Consider the following 17,549-nt stretch of genomic DNA (forward strand, 5'->3'; position numbering starts at 1 on the left):
CAACGGTTTGAATACATCACTCAAAAATAATGTTGAGCAAAAGAGGTCAGACAAAAGAGGACATACTGTATGACTCAATTTGTATAAAGTTCAAAACAGGCAAAACTACTCTGCTCTGTTACACACGATAGCGGCTATCCCTGGACATGGGTATGGGGCCAGTGGCTACGGGGAGGCACAGAGAAGGCTTCCAGGATGCCAGGAATGTTCTGTTTCCTGATCCGGACTCCGATTTTACAAGCATGCTCACTTGGTAAAAATTCATCAAGCTTTCACTTACAGACTGATGCAGTTTTCTGGAAGCATATTATACTTCAATAAAAAGTTTACTTTTAAAATACAAAACAAACAGTTATTTAGTAAATTTATGAATTTTTACTATGAGGTGACTTTTATAGTGGTAAAGCAATTTTAAGAGAAATCTTTAAGAAAAGAAAGAACTCAGAAAAGAGATTTACATAAGTGATTGTGGCTAATGCCATTGGCCCAAACCAAGCTCTGTACAGGTTTATAAGCCACAAAAACAACAGAAGTATCTAATGAATCCTAATATAGTTATTAAAATCCTTGGCTACCGAAGAAACCATTTAAGAATACACAAACACTTTTTAGTAGAATTTCAACCACTATTAGGTGTTTTTTGTTTTTTTTTAAAAGTAATACTTTTAAAAATAAGGCAACAAACTAATCAGTCTGTGACTTGGACCCTTTTTTATTATTAAAGGTTTCTTACTAAAAGAATAAACCACAGAATTTTCCCTCCATAACAGTAATTATTCAGTGGACATGCAAATGCTAAACAAACAACCAAGGTTTGAGAGACATTGTTAAGACAAATTACAGAAGGATATTATAAGCAATCCAGAGCAAATGCCACACCTAGTCCTCAGTGTGAATGTGTGTAGGGGGAAAGGATGGGGGGTTAACTAAGAATATTTTAAATGTTATAAAAATGATGAAGCTAATTACTTTGATGGGACATAGTTCCTTAATTTATTTCTTAAGATTTTTTTGAGGCAAAACGATTACTAAGACCATTAAACCTTTTTCTTCCTTTGATAAACAGATTTTGTCAAACTAATGCCGTATACAAATACATAAAAGAAATAAGACCTGGTGTTCTATAGACTAGTAGGGTAGCTGTAGTTAACATTAATCAACTGTAGATTTCAAAATAGCTAGAAGAGAATAATTCCAGTGTCCCTAGCATGAAGAAAAGATAAACATTTAAGACAGACATCCCAATTACCCTGATTTGATTACATGAATGTATTAAATTATCAAATGTACCCTGAAAATATGTACATCTAATATGTATCAACAAAAATAATCTTTTAAAAAGAAGCTATTTGCCCTAGGGAAAAAATTCATGTAGATATCCCTATAATATGAACAGTTCTTTAAGTAGACATAGAACATGTTCCATGAAAATTGAAGAATTCTGACAAAACTGCAGTTGTTTAAAGATTAAAGATGATAGTCATGTAAAATGCATGCATCTTTAACTTGGTAACCACTGCTTCTTTACATCTGTTCTGCTTTCAGTCCTTAAGTTACTTACTTTTTTTTTTTTTTTGGGATGGAGTCTCGCTCTGTTGCCCAGGTTGGAGTGCAGTGGCGAGATCTCGGCTCACTGCAAACTCCGCCTCCCAGGTTCACGCCATTCTCCTGCCTCAGCCTCTGGGGTAGCTGGGACTACAGGCACCCGCCACCACGCCCGGCTAATTTTTTGTATTTTTAGTAGAGACAGGGTTTCACCGTGTTAGCCAGGATGGTCTCAATCTCCTGACCTCATGATCCACCCGCCTCGGCCTCCCAAAGTGCTGGGATTACAGGCGTGAGCTACCACACCCAGCCAAGTTAGTTACTTTTTAAGAAAACGTTTAAGCTACCATAAATCCTTTTCAAAAGGGCAATGACAAATAAGTACATGCATAAGACATATTTTGGTGGTTCTCTGGCATATAAACCCACACTCCATTCCCCCAGGCCCAGGTGGAGACTCACCCTGTAGATATAATCCAGCAAGGGGGCTCTGGCTGAATGCTGCTCCTCTAGGACCGCCGTGGACACGGGGTGGAGAAGGACACTCACGGGCAATGCCATGCACCAGTCCAAGAGGCAGAGCAGCAAGGACACAATAAACTGGAAGAAGAACATGCCCAGTAACTTACGCTGCAGTCTCTTAAACCTCACTACATGTAATAATAAGAGAATTGTCCCTACACACAGTATTCAGTGGACATGCAGGTGCTAGATAAGTAGGTAAGTACATAAATAAATAAATAAATAAATAAGTAGCATTTTCACAAAAAAGACTGTTAAGGCCAATAGAGAAGGATATTACAAAGGATATCACTAGTTGTAACATTATTTGTCATTTTACCTTACGTTAAAATAAAAAAACTCTAGGAAAAACTTAATGTGCCACCTACCTTCTTGTCTGTTTCCACTGAGGAGTACTCTGCACTTGGTAAAAGAAAAGCAATTGTGGCCACAAGGATCTGCATAAAAGATAAATCCCCAATCAAACAGACCATATTCGTAAGCCTTTGTAAGCCTATGTTAGGAGTTCCATGATGGCCTTGCAACTAAACCCAGCTTGGTGCCAACTCACCAGAGAAAGGTGATACAAAGCAGAGAGCCAGCTGTGTGGTGATCTTGAAAATTAGGGAAAGACAATGGGGCCACATCCAGTTTCTACTCTACTTTTCTGGTTGAAAAATTAGGAGGGAAGGCAGAGAAAAGAGTATTTCTCTCTGCAGTCACATAATTCTGAACATCGGTTTCCACAGTTTTCATAGTGAAAATAAAAAAATACTTCCAAAAATAATTATGAAAATGCTCCCATTTTAGTTTTATTGTAAATTACCCTACATCTCCACCTGCTGTCCTGGTGTAAACAGCACCCCTTTTATTCTCAAAAGCAGTCCCAATTAGATGATAAATTACATCGTCACCCCAAAACCCTACTTTCCATTTCAGAGCACTTTATGTTCCCATGTCCAAACTCCATTTCACTCTAGGTCACTTAAGGTCAAAAATCACTTGTGCCTTTTAATGTATCTCTGAGGGAACAAAGTGTTCTTTCCAGTGAAATCTGTCTAGGGCTGAGAGAAATAAATCAATATCACTTCTTCTCTCTCCTTGTAATACCTCATGGGGACAAATGAAGTTTCCTCGAAGAGTTACCACTGGATGTATAAGAACAGGGTATGTTTTAAAAGTGCAGCTATAAAAATCAGTAGAAGTGCCTTATCCCATGGACACCTATGGGAGTGAAGCTGCCTGCTTGTGTATAGGCAAAGCACCCTTGGATGCAAGTGGCCTTCAGGATATGACTGTTGAGAAGATTCTTCCTATTCCTTCCGCCCCTCTTTCCTACCAGTTACCCCCACAGAGGTTATCGTGGTAGCAATCTCATTACAGCCGGTAATCATGCTAGGGCAGAAAGTGTGGTCCAGGGCTTTAGTCTGGGAGAGACTTCTGTTTTACACAACAGCTGCCCCCCTCCACCCCTCACGGAGGGCATCATAACCAGCTGCCTACTCCTTGTTGGCACCATCCAAATTGCTCTTGATGAATGACGCCCAATCTACAAAAGGTCTCTTTGTTGTGGTCGTGCCTGCCTTTCAAACTCCCCAAGTATAAGCCTCTGTCTGGAATACTGCTGGCTTCTTTACATAGTGCCTGAAATCACAGCTGAGAAGAACCAGTCTAACTTAATCTTAAAACGAGTGACTTGTGGCAATTTAATAGTCGGTTCTCTAACAATTATTTGAATATCTATAATTAATTAAATATCAAATACAGTAAAAAGGAAATGCTTACGTTTTGGTATTAAAGAAAAAAAGACTTACTTCTGCCATTTTCCGAGGCAGAGAGGATTCAAACATCTGAAGCTTCTCCCAGTAGGAAACCAGCAACTGAAGCACATCGCAAGCTACCTGGGCCACGATTTTGTTGGGAAACTATAAAAGGAAACCGAATCCCAAAGCAGACACATAACTTAACAGGTGCATCATTCTTAAGGACAAAATAGTTATTTCTTCTCAGTTCCTTTTAGATTACATTTATCTGTTTTGCCTCAAATTGATGAAAAATATGTCCTATTACCAGAGAGTTTAGACATTGTCACATCACCATTTTAAAACTGCCTCTTCTGTAGCCTCACTGTGTTAATTTACATAACGTTCTACAGGAACAAGGAGCTTTCATTTATTCATTTGGAAATTAAAACCATAATTTCAAATTTCTTATTCAGCTCACATAAATCATATTTTTGACAACTAGAGAAAATTAAAATGTATCCCTGTACGCTGAACCTTTTACAAGGATTTTACTCATTCTCTCACTGATAAATCTTCACTGACAGCTCTGCAAGGTAGATGTTATTTTCATTTTACACATGGAGAAACAGGGATTGATCAAATGGCTTTCTATCCTATGAAATAAAACTTGACCTACATGTATGACATACTAAGAATGTGTAAAATTAGAGTGTAGGAGAAGATAACTAATGAATTCTGGTATACTCAATTATTTTGAGTATGTTTCCTGAGGCTGGCATGCGTCTCAAGTCACCACCAAGGGCTGGATGCTTCCATTGATTGTGAGGCAGCATGTCTAAGGGCAGCACCTTCAAGGTCTTACTTTTTCATGCTGGGAGAGCACAGAAGGGACAAGGGCACCCTCTGCTTTCCTCCCTGGCCAGAACATGGGGCTACACCATTATCCATATCTCATTATCTACCGCAGGAAAGGTTCGTCGCTGACCCTAGTCTAGGGACACCTCACTCTAAGCCACATGAAGCAGACCATCATCAACGTTTAGTGCCCCAGTGACAAATGTACAGAATAAGGAAGAAGATAAGGGAAAGGTTTTTAATTCTACAGAATAAACAGTTACTGACTACCCCTACCTGAGAGGCACTAGCTAAATCCAGGGCTGTAGTCGTTGCACTCAGGGGCTCTTCACAGCCTTCCCTGGCCACAGAGATCCCACATCCCAGATGACCCAATTGCTACTGGTCTTGTTCCATCTCTCAAACACTCTGGCTTGCTTCTGCCCCATGGCCTTTGCACCTGCTCCTTCCCAACTTTGCTTGGAACACTTAATCCCCAGGTCTGCATGTGGCTTGCATTGTTATACCTTTCAAATTGTGGCACAAAATGTCATCTCCTCCCTGAGGCCACCACACCGCCCCCGACCCAAGACCTGGGTGGTGGCCCACCCCGTCAGCTCTTCAGCTTCATCCTATTCCCCTATTAGATCTCCTTCACAGCATTACAGGCTATCAGGGCTGACCTTTTTATTTGTTATTTTCCTGCATATATTGTTCACCACTGTATCTTTAATGCCTAGCATGGCCCCCTTAAGGATGCGCGTGGTGTGCCTAAGATGAAGATGAAACTCTGAGAGAGTGGGAGAACATGAGTGGGCACTGTGTGTGTTGCTGCTGCACCACAGTGGCAGAGTCACCAGGTGGAAAGATAAGGCTGGCAAAGCTCTGAACTCAAGAAGCTGGAAACAGACAAGGGAAAATTATGAGAGCTGACAGACAAGACACAAAAGCTATGGGCAGACAAGAGTGGGACATGAGGCTTGGAGGAAAACAGGCAGAGAGAAGGCACCGTGGAGGGAGAGGAGAGCTAAGCTGTACCTGGAAGAATGCAGGGGGGATGTGGGGTCTCCTTCCAGGTATGGGTGGCAGGGCCCAGGCACCAAGGCAGGAAAGGTCGGTCGGATACAGGGGGCTGCAGGCAGGGTGGTGTTACTGACACGTAATGAAGGAGGTGGGGAATGGTGGAGATGAAATAAGCCATTCATTTGCTCTCTCACTTCTCCAGCATAGAGTCATAGGGCACCGACAGAGTGCCATGCTGAGCACTCCAGCCTGTGGGCTGCACTGGTCAGCCTGTGCATGGACAGATCCCTCTGACAGTGGTATGAACAGTAATCTGTGGGGGCCAGTCTAGGACTGGTGACTGATCAGGAGGCTGAGTATTGGCAGGGTGAGTGTGTGAGGGATGGACTTGGGCAGTGGGTGGGACGGACCATGGGCATTCAATGGGCATTCAGGAAGTACAGCTGGCAGGACTCAAAGCCAGAAACAACAGTGGGGTAAGGAGAAGGAGGAAAGTCAGTCACGTCTCAGAGAAGAGGTGGGAGAAGGAGCAGGGCTGGGCAGCTCACAAGAGTTGGTGAGTATGGCTGTGGCTTAGAACCACCTCCCCCAACCACCCCATGCCTGCCATCCATCTGCTACCCTACCATAAACAAACCAGCCAACCAACACCTTGCTGAGTGGAATGCTCTGCACATTCATTGGCGCACCTAGGTCACCCTTGCAGGGCATTTCTGAAGGCTTCTTACAAGAGAGGTGGCGCTGGCTTTATGTGGAGCCCATAAAGCAGGAAGCCCTGCCAGGGCTTGCACTCTCCGCTACCCACAAAGCAGGCTCAGGCTCAGGCTGGGCTTGGGGTGGGGCCAAGTACCCCACTGCCTCCTCTTTCTCCATTTCTGTCCCTCCTGGCAGAGCCCCAAAGCCTCCTAGAGTCCCCTGTTCTCATAGTGGTGGTTGTTCTCCTCATTCCTTGTAGCAACTCTTTCCCTCCCAGTCCTCAGTTCTTCGATTTATGTGCTATGTCCTTAGGTAAAACAACCCAGTTGCCACAGCAACACGGAAACTAGAGGGAGGCAGGAGAGGAGGGAAGTGGGGAGGGAGGTGTCCTCAGAGACCAGGACTTAAGTCAATGAGTTTCCTGTTATTAATAATGGTTAAAGACAGAACAACTTGGCTGCATCCTGATCCCTCTGCTTTCTTAGCAATTCAAGCTGGAGTCAGTTCTTTGACCTTCCTCAGTCCTCTTCTCTTTTGCTGCTATCCAGAGGGGGAGGATTCAACAGGACAATCTCCATGCTGTGCTGGGATAGTGGACAGAGTGAGAGCTCAATATGTGGTAACCACATTTTTTTTTGATGTCTTATATTTTCCCCCATAATTATAGAAAAGTTGCAGAAAGAATATCTATCCCTCTACTCTGTTATCAATTTCTATCTCTTTCCTATATTATATAGAAATATATATACAGTCATGTACCTCCTAAATATGTTTTGGAAACATTTGGTAAGCACCACATATACAACGCTAGTCCCATAAGCTTATAGTGCCATATTTTTACTGCACCTCTTCTATGTCTAGACATGTTTAAATACACAAGTATCTACCATTGTGTTCCAATTGAATATTCAGTTCCTATAGTATTTAGCACAGTAGTGTGCTGTACAGGTTTATAACCTCAGAGCAACAGGCCATCCCAGACAGTCCAGAAACCACCTAGGTTTCTGTAATATTCTTTATGATGTTCACACAACAATGCAATCACCTAGCGATACTCTTCTTAGAACATATCCCCATCACTATGCGATGTGTGACTCTGTGTGTCTGTGTGTGTCTATCTCCTTTAATCTAACACACCAGAGTTATTAATAGTTTTTCTATGGAAGGAGTAGAGATGGGGGAACCACCTTACATTAACTATATACATCTAGGTTTAAGAAAAAATAAAAATTTAAAAACAGATCTTAGAATTGAAAAAGGGTATTTAAAAATGAATTGGAATCTACATTGATCTATAATTTATAGCCAACTTGTTTTCACTTTAATAAATTATATGTAAATATTTCTCCATGGCTTTGGGAGTCAGGAGGTACCCTGCATACCTCAGTTGTGCAAAACTCCACACATGTGGCCAGAGTGTTCTGGGTTTGGCTTTGGCAAGCTCCTTCGGTTCCTAGTCAGCTCATCTACCTCATTTGTGAAGTGGAGGTGGCACTGACATTTCCCCTCACAGGGCAGCTCTGAGGATTAAACTTGCTGACAAAGGTCAGGGGTCAGCACCCTGCTCTGGCTGGAGGGACACTCTTCTGTGATATTGTGGTTGGATAATTTTTCCAGTCCTCATCACAGGGATCAGCAGCAAGTGTTTTTCTAGCTCCCATAATACAACAACCACCCCCACCTCCACTCCCAGGTGTTGTGGAGGAGAAATGTGGGAGGATGAGGCAATGGGGGTGCTCAGAGGGTATACCTGGGGAACAGGAGGCACTGAGTTTGGTCAAGCAGGGGCCAGACGCCAAATCAAGGGTGGAAGACAGCACTGGCTAGTCATCCTATGGGCAGAAGCAGATAATGCACAAAGGGTGGTACAGAGGCTGTTGCTGGCCTGATGGTGACAGTCCCAGGCGTCAGCTGTTAAGTGCCATTGCTATTATAGCTGCGTGTGGCAGGCGGCACAGAAGGGCACGCAGCAGCTTGAATGCTGGTGTTAGGTGGATGGTTCAGGGGTTGAACTTTGGCTCAGTGAGGTCGTCATTCTAGAGCCTTGACCAAGTTCCTTAATGCTCCTGCACCTCAGTTCCTCCACCAGTAAACTGAGGATGCTTACCCCTGAACTAAGAACTTCCACAAAACCCTCAGCACAGCGCCTGGCAGAGACCAGGCACTCACCAGTTCCCTAAGTGTGATAATGGCAATGCTGTTTATTACCACCATTTCCAAGCAGGACCTAGGAAAGGATCCAGCAGGATTTGAGCTCTGGCTTAGAGGCAGCCTAACAGCACCTGTGAAAGTTCAAGCATGTCTTTAATGCCACACAGATCTGCTTTTATTGCTGGTTCCATCACTTATACCTGTGTGGCCTTGGGCTTGTGACCTAATTTCTCTGGGCCTTGATTTCCTCTGGTATAAAACAGAAATTGCAACGTCTATCTTGCAGAGCTGTCTTGAAGATTAACAGAAGTATTTAGAGTTCGCCATTACTCTGACCTAGTGTGAGTGCCCAGTGAATGGCAGTTCTTCTTCTCATTAACAAAACAAAGAGACAAAGATGTCCTTAAAGTGCCCAAGATTCAGCCGGATGGTGAACACTGAGGGGCCTAACTGCAAGGTGTGGAGGCCTCTCCCAGGCCTGCTGAAGAGGCCAGAGCACGAGATCCCACTCTCTTGTCACCCCCACCAAGAGGTGACAGGTGTCCTCTTTGCAACAGGAGCTTCCCAGCCACCAGAGGAACCCATTCGGCCACTGGTCCAGGAATACTCTAGACACTGGTGGCCAGGCTGCAGCTGCCAGCAGGGGAGCATCAGTCGGTGCCCCTCCCAGGAGCCTCACAGCACATGCAATGAGAATCACAATCCCTCTGTCATTTGGGGGATAAAAAAGATGGGGCTAATTCAAACTCAAACTGTTAAATGCCTCAGATATGGCTTAATATCCAATCAGCACCACAAACTGGTAATACCTTCAGAGTTACTCCTATCACATTGATGGCCTCTTTCACCTGAGGGTGGCTTGTACACTGTGCAAGCTCTTCACATATCCAGACCCCAAGGGAGCAAACGGCAATGCATCTTTTTAAAAAGAAGAAAACAGAGGAAAACTCTCATGAAACTTAATAAACTTTCTCTGTATTTTCAAATAACAAAACACTTTAAATCTATTTATACAAAATAGCAAAAATTATAGATCTATTAGCAGAATGTCTTCTTGAAAGAAAAGATAAAAAACCCTCAATAGGCCAATTTTCAGGACAAATAGAAATATTGATAATGGTTTAGTACCTAAATATTTAATTAAACAAATGGCATATTTTCTGTTAATCGTCACAGACCATATATATCACTTAGTTTTGTTGAAACTAATAGGTTATTACATTTTACTGTTTCAAGATATTTTTGAGGAAGAATAAAAAACATAAATCTGAGAAAACTCTCAAAAATTGTGTTTGTAATTGTTTTATTTACCATAATATGCACAATACCTACCACAAACATAAAACAAATGCTATATTTTATTTTAAAGTATATTTAAATACAACTTTCAAAATAAATTTCACTGTTAATTCTTCTAAACAATGTGGTAGGACCAGATATTCTTCACAGAAAGCCGACCATGCCATATACATTTCTATTCTGTTTTTAACTCCACAGAAATTTGGCTTTCTACACTAAAGAAAGAGAGAGGAAGAAGTATTGCCAAGACTTGATGGTTTACATGCAGTAGGTGTAGGAAAAAGAAGAAATCAAGGGTTTTCTCTAAATTTCTGAACTGAAAACCTGGGGGAATGGTGGGGCCATGTGGTGAGATGAAATCTGAGGGACAGGCAGCTCGGGGGGTCAGAAGGAGATTCAAGGGCTCAGTTATGGTTGTGTTAAAACATTCAAGTTGAGATATCAAGTAGGCAGTTTAATATATAAGTCTGAATATAAAAGGGGCTCACTGAAGAGGCAGGTAAATAAATGAGCAAGAAGATGGTATTTGGCTGATCAGAATAAGAGTGCCCAGGAAGTCATAGAGAGAATAGGCCCAGCCCTAAACTCTGCGTCACTCTAACATTCATCAGAGATTAGGTAGAGGAGGAGAGGTCAGCAAAAGGGACAGAAAGGAGAAAGTTCAGTGAGGCAGGAGCAAAATCAGGGAATTATGTTCTGAGCAACATGCACTGTTCAGGAAGAGAGTAACGAGAGACTAGCTGCAGGCTTGGTAAGTATGCATGTTCAAATATCTAGCAGAACCTCTAAAAGAAGGAAAGGGAGCCTATGATTTAAAAACAACTGAGGTAATAAATAGAATAGAAAAAAAATCCAAAAAAAAAAAAAGAAGAAGAAAGAAAGAAAGAAAAACAGGGGATGGGGAAATGAAGGCAAGATAAAGGAGAAATAAAAGAAATATTATACCTTATTTTTAATAGGATCTTTCTTTCCTATTGAAAATAAAGTATAACATATGATAAAAGAAGTACATCCAAACAGATCAGTAATTGTAACAAATGAAAATGAATCTAAAGCTTCAGTTAAAAAATAAAGATGGGATGGGATAAAATTACAAAATCTGGATATATACAGTTTTTGCATAGACATCTAAAAGAAGAATATAAAAAGGTTAATTAAAAAGAATAGAAAGTATTATTTAACAATAACTAAACCAGTGGTCTTTAAGATAAAAAAAATCCTCCTTAGAAATAAAGAGTCACTACAAAAATGTAAAATATTTGATTCACTATATAGGACAATTCTAAACTTTTATGCAACTAATCACATAGCCTCAAAATATATAAAGCAAAATTTGACAGTATATAAGGAGAAATACATAAACACACCATAATAGCAGCAGATTTTAACATTTTTCTTCCAAAAGGTGATCAAGCTGATGAAAAAAATCAGACAGGATACAGAATATTTGAAGCCCAGTATTAAAAAAATTTAATAAACACAATTAGAAGACTATGCCCAACAAAGAATAGGGCATACATTTTTTTCAGGTTTATATGGGATACTGACAAAAACGGACTACCTAGTGGGTCATTAAGCAAATTTCAACAATTTCAAAGACTGCTGTAAGACATTTTGATCCACAATGCAATTAACTAAGACATCAGTAACAAAAAGATACCTATAGAATTCAGACAAAGTAGTAAATAGCAATAAACATATAGTCTTAAATGTTTATATCTGTAAAGGAGAAATTAATATAATAAATACATAACCTTAAAGGTAAGAAAATAATATATAACCTTAAAGGTAAGATGGTAAAGAAAGTAAAAGGAAGGATAGAAAAGAATAGAGAGTGGGAAATAAAAGCAAATATAAAATAGAGAAGTTGAACAAAGACAAAAGTCTAGTCTTTGAAAAGACTAATAAAATTGACAAATCTTTGGCAAGACTAGTTAAAAAATCAGAGGATACACAAAACGTGTCAGAGATTAAAAAGTGGATGTAACCATAGAAGTGAAAGAGATAAAAGATAATAGAGATGGCCGGGCACGGTGGCTCATGCCTATAATCCCAGCACTTTGGGAGGCTGAGGTGGGCAGATCACGAGGTCAGGAGATCGAGACCATCCTGGCTAACACGGTGAAGTCCCGTCTCTACTAAAAATACAAAAAAATTAGCCGGGCGTGGTGGCGGGCGCCTGTAGTCCCAGCTACTTGGGAGGCTGAGGCAGGAGAATGGCGCGAACCCGGGAGGTGGAGTTTGCAGTGAGCTGAGATTGCGCCACTGCACTCCAGCCTGGACAATAGAGCGAGACCCCATCTCAAAAAAAAAAAAAAAAAAAGATAATAGAGATAACTCACAACTCATATACCAGTATATTTTAAAATTTAGGTGAAATAGGCAAATTCCTAGAAAAGTTTATCAGTACTGTCAAAAAAAAAAAAAAAAGTAGAAAAAGAAGAAAATCTTAATAGTCCTAAAATCACTGAAGAGAATGAGTCAGTGGTTAATCTTCTCATCAAGAAAATATTAGACCTAGGTAGTTTTACCATCAAGGTCTACTAAATATTCAAGAATATTAACTCTAATTTTGTAAAAACTCTTTCTGATTAAAGAAAATGAAACAGTACTTAAGTCATTTTGTGAGACTTTATAAAATTATAATCAAACCTGATAAGGGAAGGATGGGGAAGGAAAATTATAGGCCATCAATATAAAAGCAACTTTCCTGAACAAAGTATTAGCCAAACCAAGTCTGGTATCACATAAACCAAGTTGAGGTTATCCAAAAATGCAATGTTAGCTTAATATTTACAAATTATTATCAGTTTAGCTTCTGGTAAAAGCAGACTAGGAAATTTGAACTAACCCATCTACTAACAAAATACAAGAGAAAAAACACTTAAAATCATCAAATAGCTGGTAAGGCAGTGATGAATGATGGGCTGCTGTCTTGGAATGAGGCTACAGAGGGAGCAGAACATGAACCATTCCTAGGAGGGAGTAAGAGGCTGAGCTGGGCTTCTGGTGACCTTATGGGGTTTGAAATTGAGGATCAGAGACAGGTGTTCCCCTCCATTAGCATTCCCAGCTTTGGTCTTCACGTTGGGAGGAGAGGCAGAAACTTTTCATCACGTAAGTAGCCCAGAAAACCTCATATATCTTGATCATAGGTTGCTAGCAACCTCAGATGCCTGGCAGAAGCACCCAAAATGTTTCCAGACACTGCCAAATGTCTCCTGGTGTAAAAGATCATCACTGTTTGAGAGTCACTACCCTACACATACACCATTTCTATAAATATTTGGTTTATATTTTCATTTTCTTTCTTCTTGAAAGTATCAGAGGATACATGATTATATTTGTAATCTTGCTTTTTCTCACACAAAATAGTGTACTATATACTCTTCTGCACTTTACAATTTTTACTTAATAATGACACCTTTTTAAATAATCATGCAAAGCATCTTCCTGGCATCATTCTTCCTATACTTTTCAGTCTGTATAAGAGCTATGTGAAAGAATAAGTGTTTTCTTTTGTAACATTAACTACTTACACATAAATGTGTATCTTAAAATTCTAAAATAGTTTACCTCTTATTCAACATTTACCTTGCATATTCATTTGGTTCTTCTGTGGCATTCTTCAGTAAAATATTTATGAGGTAATGCTAAAAACACAAAATTAAGTAAAATAAAAACTTTGTGTCATAGTTGGTTTCCCACATGTTCTGACCATGTTCCAGGCAGCCAGGAGCTACTGAAGTTCGACCAGGGAGCTCAGAGAGCTCATCTATGAGTGAGAGCCTGGCGGGAGAAGAACACTGGGCTCGGGGGAGCGGGTGGCGGAAGATGGGGGTCTCCACAGGGCCTCCCTAGGCCATTCAGCCCGCGGGAGTAGAGCGCTTCTGGTATAAAGCAAATGAGACTTCCAGATAGGAAAATCTCGGTTTTCTTTTACTTTAATTGAATTATATGTTGTACACTGAATTATATACTGTAATTATGTTTTATAGTTTGATTGATTCTGAGATTCTAAAAGCATTTTTGTTTACCTCAAAGTCAGCTGAGGAGAGAACAAATGCTTACTTTTATTCTCCAATAAATAATTTAGAATCTCAAATTATTAGTAGTATTTAATCAGGCCAACAAGGGGATTGAATATTTAGCTTATTTCCATTATTTCTTATGAATTAACTTGATGCACTAATGCAGTTAATTAAGCTAATAAAATTATTACAAAGGGCAATTCACTACATGATTATGATCCTTAGGCCCAATAAACAGGTATAATAAAAAACACCTGCTATAGCTACAGCTATAAGGTCTAACTGCAATATACTCTGAATTTAACACATGTATAGCCCATGAATAGCCTTCTAGAAACAACTATTGAAACATTTAAAAGATACAGCAAAACTTCAGGAATAAGCAGATTAATATACACTAATGGAAGAGACAATCATACATCTAGAATTATAAGAAGTGCTAAACTTGAGATACAGTCAAATGCGTTATGTACCTTGACATCTTCAGTTCCTGTAATGGCCTCATTTACTTCTGGCACTGACTGCAGTAAAGGAATCTCCTGGTAGGTATTTGGAAAGCAGACCAGAGAGCCGAGGACAGTGACAGCCTCTGAACGAGGTGCCTGCACATAAGGAAGAGAAGCACACACATTTCTCTTTTTGTAAGTTAGAAACGTTAAATAAGCGACATGTTTTATTCTTCATCCTAGATAAAAAATACCAAACTTGGTCGAGTTATTCTCTTCCAGCTGAATATTTAAGCAAAAGAGGGTTGCCTAAATGAAAAAGCAAATTTCTAAGGAATGGAAAATATCACTATACTTGGATGTAAACAAGTGTTGTGCAAACTGATCTGCAGATTCATTCAGAATTAGAAAGGCCAATGACTCTGTCATGACCGTTTACATTGTTTTACTGCCAATGTTCTCAACAAAGCAGGGTAAAGGATACCAACTGCATACCATTTTGCTGTTAAGAACAATTAAGGAAAATTCATAGGGAAGTAGAGATGGAGGTAACTATCAGAGAGTAGAAAGAGAAGACAAACTATCAAATTTCCCGTCTATTGCCAAGAGCTACTTTACGAAACAACATATAATGAGATACTATATCACTATATCTAGTGAGATACTTTCCTCTTATATGCCCAGTGTTAGAATTAGGTATATATTTAAAAAGGCATGGCTGGGTGCGGTGGCTCACACCTGTAATCCCAGCACTTTGGGAGGCTGAGGCAGGTGGATCACCTGAGGTCAGGAGTTCGAGACCAGCCTGGCCAACATGGTGAAACCTCGTCTCTACTAAATATATAAAAATTAGCCAGGCATGGTGGTGGGCACCTGTAATCCCAGCTACTCAGGAGGCTGAGGCAGGAGAATTGCTTGAACCCAGGAGATGGAGGTTGCAGGTAGCCAACACGGTGCCACTGCACTCCAGCCTAGGCAACAGAGTGAGACTCCATCTCAAAAAAAACAAAAACAAAAACAAAAACAAAAAAACGGCATTTCACTAGATTTCAATTCAGCCAACACTAGCAGATATGGTTAGCCAAGAACAGGGGATTCCACAGGTCTGTCATCAATCTACTCACCTATCTGTCCATCTATCTGTCTACTATTATGTAATAAAACAATGAAAGCTCATATTTAAGGAGTTCTCACTCTGTGCTAGGCACTCTTCTAAGTGCTGTACAAGCACTTCTTCATAAAGTCCCCTCACCAACCCAATGAAGAAGAGGCTATTGTTTTCATTTTCCAGTGAGAAAACCGACGTCAAAGAAGTTAAGTAGCTTTTCAGTGTCATATGGCTCCTAAGCGATGCACCCTGGATTTGAGCTGAGGCCATCTAGCTCCAGGTCCAGACTGAGCCTATAGTTAAGCACTTGGGCTATAAAATCAAAGAGAGCTTTTCTCCCTCAGAGAGATGAGGCGCGGTATGTGAGGTAGGCGAGGAGAGGCAAGTAACAGCTACACACAATTCAGTGAAGCACCTGCTAGGAGAGCAACATACTGAGGATAGCATGGGAGCCCAGTCCTTCATTTTTTCACCTAGCTTGGTTCCCATAAGTACACAGGTAAGTAAAAGGCAATATAAAGCATAGCAGAGCTATTCTATGGGATGAGGCAAGGACTGGTTCTGCTCAGGATGTTTAGGAAACCTAAAACAAACTGCTGCTAAGGGCCACAGAGGGGAGTAGAAATCAGGCAGGCTGGCGGTGGGTGAGGGAGCCAGCTGAGCAGGGAAGAGGAAGGTGTCCATGAGACGGGAGGCTGAAAGGGTCAGAAGCAGTCGTCCCCAAAGTATGTTCCACTAGGGCCACAGGGACTGTGAAAGGGCAAAATCAAAGACTCCCGGGAAGAAGACATTGCAGAGACATTTGGCTAAGCACAATTAAACAGAAGGCTTTAACATGTTATTGTACACTGTGAATTTCCAAGTGAAGAAGTGTATTTCCCAAAATTTCTTGACTATGAACCTGGCTTTCTTCCTTCCCTTTCCCCCAGAGTATCTGGGGAGATTACTGTTCTGAAGAAGACTTTTTGAAATGCTTGTCCTGAGGTTAGGAGAGAAAAGTCTGGTATAACAATTCAGATGTGTTCAGAGGAACTGAATGCATGCGTCTTTGTGGAGTGCACAGAGAGAAGTGATGACACAGGTAGGAGCCCTGAGGATGAAGAGACAGACAACAGGAAGAATATCATTACCAACCCACAGAAGTCCTCTTTGTGCCCCTCCCATGATAGCTTCCCCTCCCGCAAAGTAACCGCATTCTGCTGTAACACCACAGATTGGTTTTGTCTGGTTTTTCAATTAAATAAATGAAATTAGAGTATATGTTCTTTTGTGTCTGACTTCTTTCACTCATTATGTTATGTAACTGATCCTGTGTTTCATTGTATATAATAATCCATCTTATGTACACACCATAATTTATCTGTTCTATTGCTGATGGGCATTTGGATTGGCTCTAGGCTTTGGCTGTTACAAATAACGTTGCTGCGCACAAGCTTCTCCTCATCTCTTGGTGACTTGTGTGAGCCATCTGTGTATCTCCCTCCCCTACTGCCTCAGTGGGGCAGACCTACCTAGCAGGGGTACTTCAAACTGTTAATTACCTTGTGCTAACTGAAAATTCCGACTGAGCAGGTGTGCTCCAGCCCAAACATCTTTCACCAGTTCCTCTACAATTTTAACCTCAAGTTTAAACACGAAAGTACTATCATTCAGAGTGTGATTCCTTCATGTAACTCTTACACATTCTCATTTATATTCTCTCACTTTTTAAAAAAACATTTTGGAAGGCTACTTTATTAATTTTGTGTTAATTCTTTTTTTCAACTTTACTAAAGCATAATAAAAATGTGTATATTAAAGTATATACAACATGTTTTGATATACAAATACATTATAAAATGATTACCACAAACAAGTGAATTAATATGTCACCTCATATAGTTCCTTTATGCGTGAGTTGTGAACATTTAAGATCTACTCTCTTAGCAAATTTCAAGTTTATAATATAGTATTATTAACTATAGTGACCATGCTGAGATCTCCAGAACTCATTCATTCTGCATAACTGAAACTTTTGATCCATTGACAAACATCATCCCATCTCCCCCTACCCCAACCACAGCCCCTGGGAACCACCATTCTACTCTCTGCTTCTAGGAGTTGGACTTTTTTAGATTCCACATATAAGTGACACCAAACAGTATTTATCTTTCTGAGTTTGGCTTCCTTC

The 17,549-nt window shown here is 40.5% G+C and overlaps 1 protein-coding gene across 7 annotated transcripts in view; it reads right to left on the reverse strand.

The window, feature by feature from the left end:
• RALGAPA2 (Ral GTPase activating protein catalytic subunit alpha 2) overlaps positions 1–17,549 on the reverse strand; it is a 326,207-nt gene that overhangs the window by 134,552 nt on the left and 174,106 nt on the right. For all 7 annotated transcript variants that reach the window (XR_010138774.1, XM_054541632.2, XM_054541631.2 and 4 more), the window contains 6 exons: positions 14,299–14,427; positions 13,389–13,447; positions 9,305–9,413; positions 3,861–3,971; positions 2,436–2,504; positions 2,008–2,145 (listed from right to left, as the gene is read on the reverse strand). Coding sequence is in view for 6 of the 7 variants with exons in the window: in XM_054541632.2 (XP_054397607.2) it covers positions 2,008–2,145; positions 2,436–2,504; positions 3,861–3,971; positions 9,305–9,413; positions 13,389–13,447; positions 14,299–14,427 (615 nt within the window). In the remaining variant the exon portion in view is untranslated. The remainder of the gene's footprint in view (positions 1–2,007; positions 2,146–2,435; positions 2,505–3,860; positions 3,972–9,304; positions 9,414–13,388; positions 13,448–14,298; positions 14,428–17,549) is intronic.

The sequence above is a fragment of the Pongo abelii genome, chromosome 21 (assembly GCF_028885655.2).
Source record: "Pongo abelii isolate AG06213 chromosome 21, NHGRI_mPonAbe1-v2.0_pri, whole genome shotgun sequence".
NCBI lineage: Eukaryota > Metazoa > Chordata > Mammalia > Primates > Hominidae > Pongo > Pongo abelii.